The following is a 1,632-nucleotide window of genomic DNA, read 5'->3' on the forward strand; positions in this document are numbered from 1 at the left end:
GCCGTGAAGACGTACGACTACATCAACCGAGTTATGCTAACGCTTCCGCTTTCGGTCTACGAGGGTACGTAGACAACACTCTCCTCTCTCGTTGCTATGCATCACCATGATTTTGCGTGTGCGTAGGATTTTTTTTGAAATTACTACGTTACCCAATAGCCTCTTTAGAAAAGGAAAAAAACGTGCTTTCGTTTTTTCGTCCGAGTTTTTGTCTGCCTTTTTTGTGAAAAATAGAAGCTCATCAAAATCTATCAACATGCGATCTAGTTTTGAAAATTTCGACGCGAGGAATCCAATGGTGAAAATGGTTCGAGATTTGGACGCACAATTTAAGAAAAAAAATCTTTTGAATAAATGAATGTACTAAAGAAGGGAAAGTCCTAAGGTACGACAAGTGACGTGCATGCAGTGTGTCATTTTTCACTACCTGAAAAGATGGGAGTGATTTTTGAAAAAAGAGTATTTCTTAATTAGCGATTTTGTAGAAATACGGGTGCCCTAGGGAAGGGGGGCATCCAAACGGACGGAATCGATCTGGGCCTGCCTGCTTCGCGTCGACGAAGAGGCAGAAGGCCCAGAAGGTACGGCCCACCATCCACGGCCCACTGGACTGCTACTATACAAAACGTAACCATTTCTTGCCCTCTCCGCCGTCGCGCGCCGATCCATCCACCGAAAGCCCACACGAAAGAAGGAGCACGCGCGAGGATGGCGGGCACAACCACCACCGGCGGCGGCGCGGGGGGAGCGGCGCAGGGGGGCCGCCGGGCGCTGGGGCTGCTGGCGAGCGTGGCGAAGCGGAAGGACGGGTTCGTGCAGCTGCTGCTGATGTCGGGCATCCTCATGATGAGCCTGCGGTCCCTGAGCCAGAAGCACCGCGTCCGCGACCTCGCCAACGACGCCGCCGAGCTCAGCCTCGAGCAGGAGCACATCTCCCACCGCATGCGCGAGCTCCAGGACGAGCTCGACCGCGAGGCCGGCGCCGACCCCTCGGGCGCGTTCGCCTCCCACCTCCGCCGCATCTTCGCCGCCCACCCTCCCACCCCCACCCCCGCCGCCACCGCCACCGCCACCGAAGACCACTAGCTCCATCGTCCCCGTCCAGACCGTGGCGGCGCGCCTTGCTCATCGGTGTCTTCGTCCCTGTTTACTCTTTGAGATCTCGGTTCTTGGCTTGTGTTAGATGCTTCTGAACCATGACCGTGCACGCCATGTGTTTGTGGAAATGCCGGAGAGGGGCCGCCGGATTGTATCCAACCGGAAACCACATTTCGTTACCTGCTACTCACAGCGCGCCACATTGTGCTGCACTTGATTGGATCAATTTTGCATTTCCTCTATATATTCAATAATTTTCTGAGTTGGTTGTTGATGCGCTCTATGTGCTTGAAGAGTTTATATGCCACAGCCGGCTATGCAAGAGTAGGAGGCGTTCAGTTGCATTCAAATTTCGTGTTCGTGGACTGCATTTGAATGCCATACGTGTACCTGGAGTTATATGGACTGATGATGACTGATCCTGCTTGACTCAAGTTCACCACAAGAATGCCAGTCTTAACTGCGCATCAGTTGATGTCTAATGTCTGAAAGGCATAAAGAGCTCCGGGAAATACAGCACTGATAGCTTTCTCA

The 1,632-nt window shown here is 52.9% G+C and overlaps 1 protein-coding gene across 1 annotated transcript; it reads left to right on the plus strand.

The window, feature by feature from the left end:
* Positions 1–654: 654 nt before the first annotated feature.
* Positions 655–1,360, plus strand: LOC125554644. Its single transcript, XM_048718157.1, has one exon. It carries the CDS (start codon positions 709–711, stop codon positions 1,084–1,086), a length of 378 nt encoding a protein of 125 aa, XP_048574114.1. The 5' UTR covers positions 655–708; the 3' UTR covers positions 1,087–1,360.
* The last annotated feature ends 272 nt before the right edge of the window (positions 1,361–1,632 follow it).

Source organism: Triticum urartu, chromosome 1 (assembly GCF_003073215.2).
Source record: "Triticum urartu cultivar G1812 chromosome 1, Tu2.1, whole genome shotgun sequence".
In the NCBI taxonomy this organism is placed as follows: domain Eukaryota; kingdom Viridiplantae; phylum Streptophyta; class Magnoliopsida; order Poales; family Poaceae; genus Triticum; species Triticum urartu.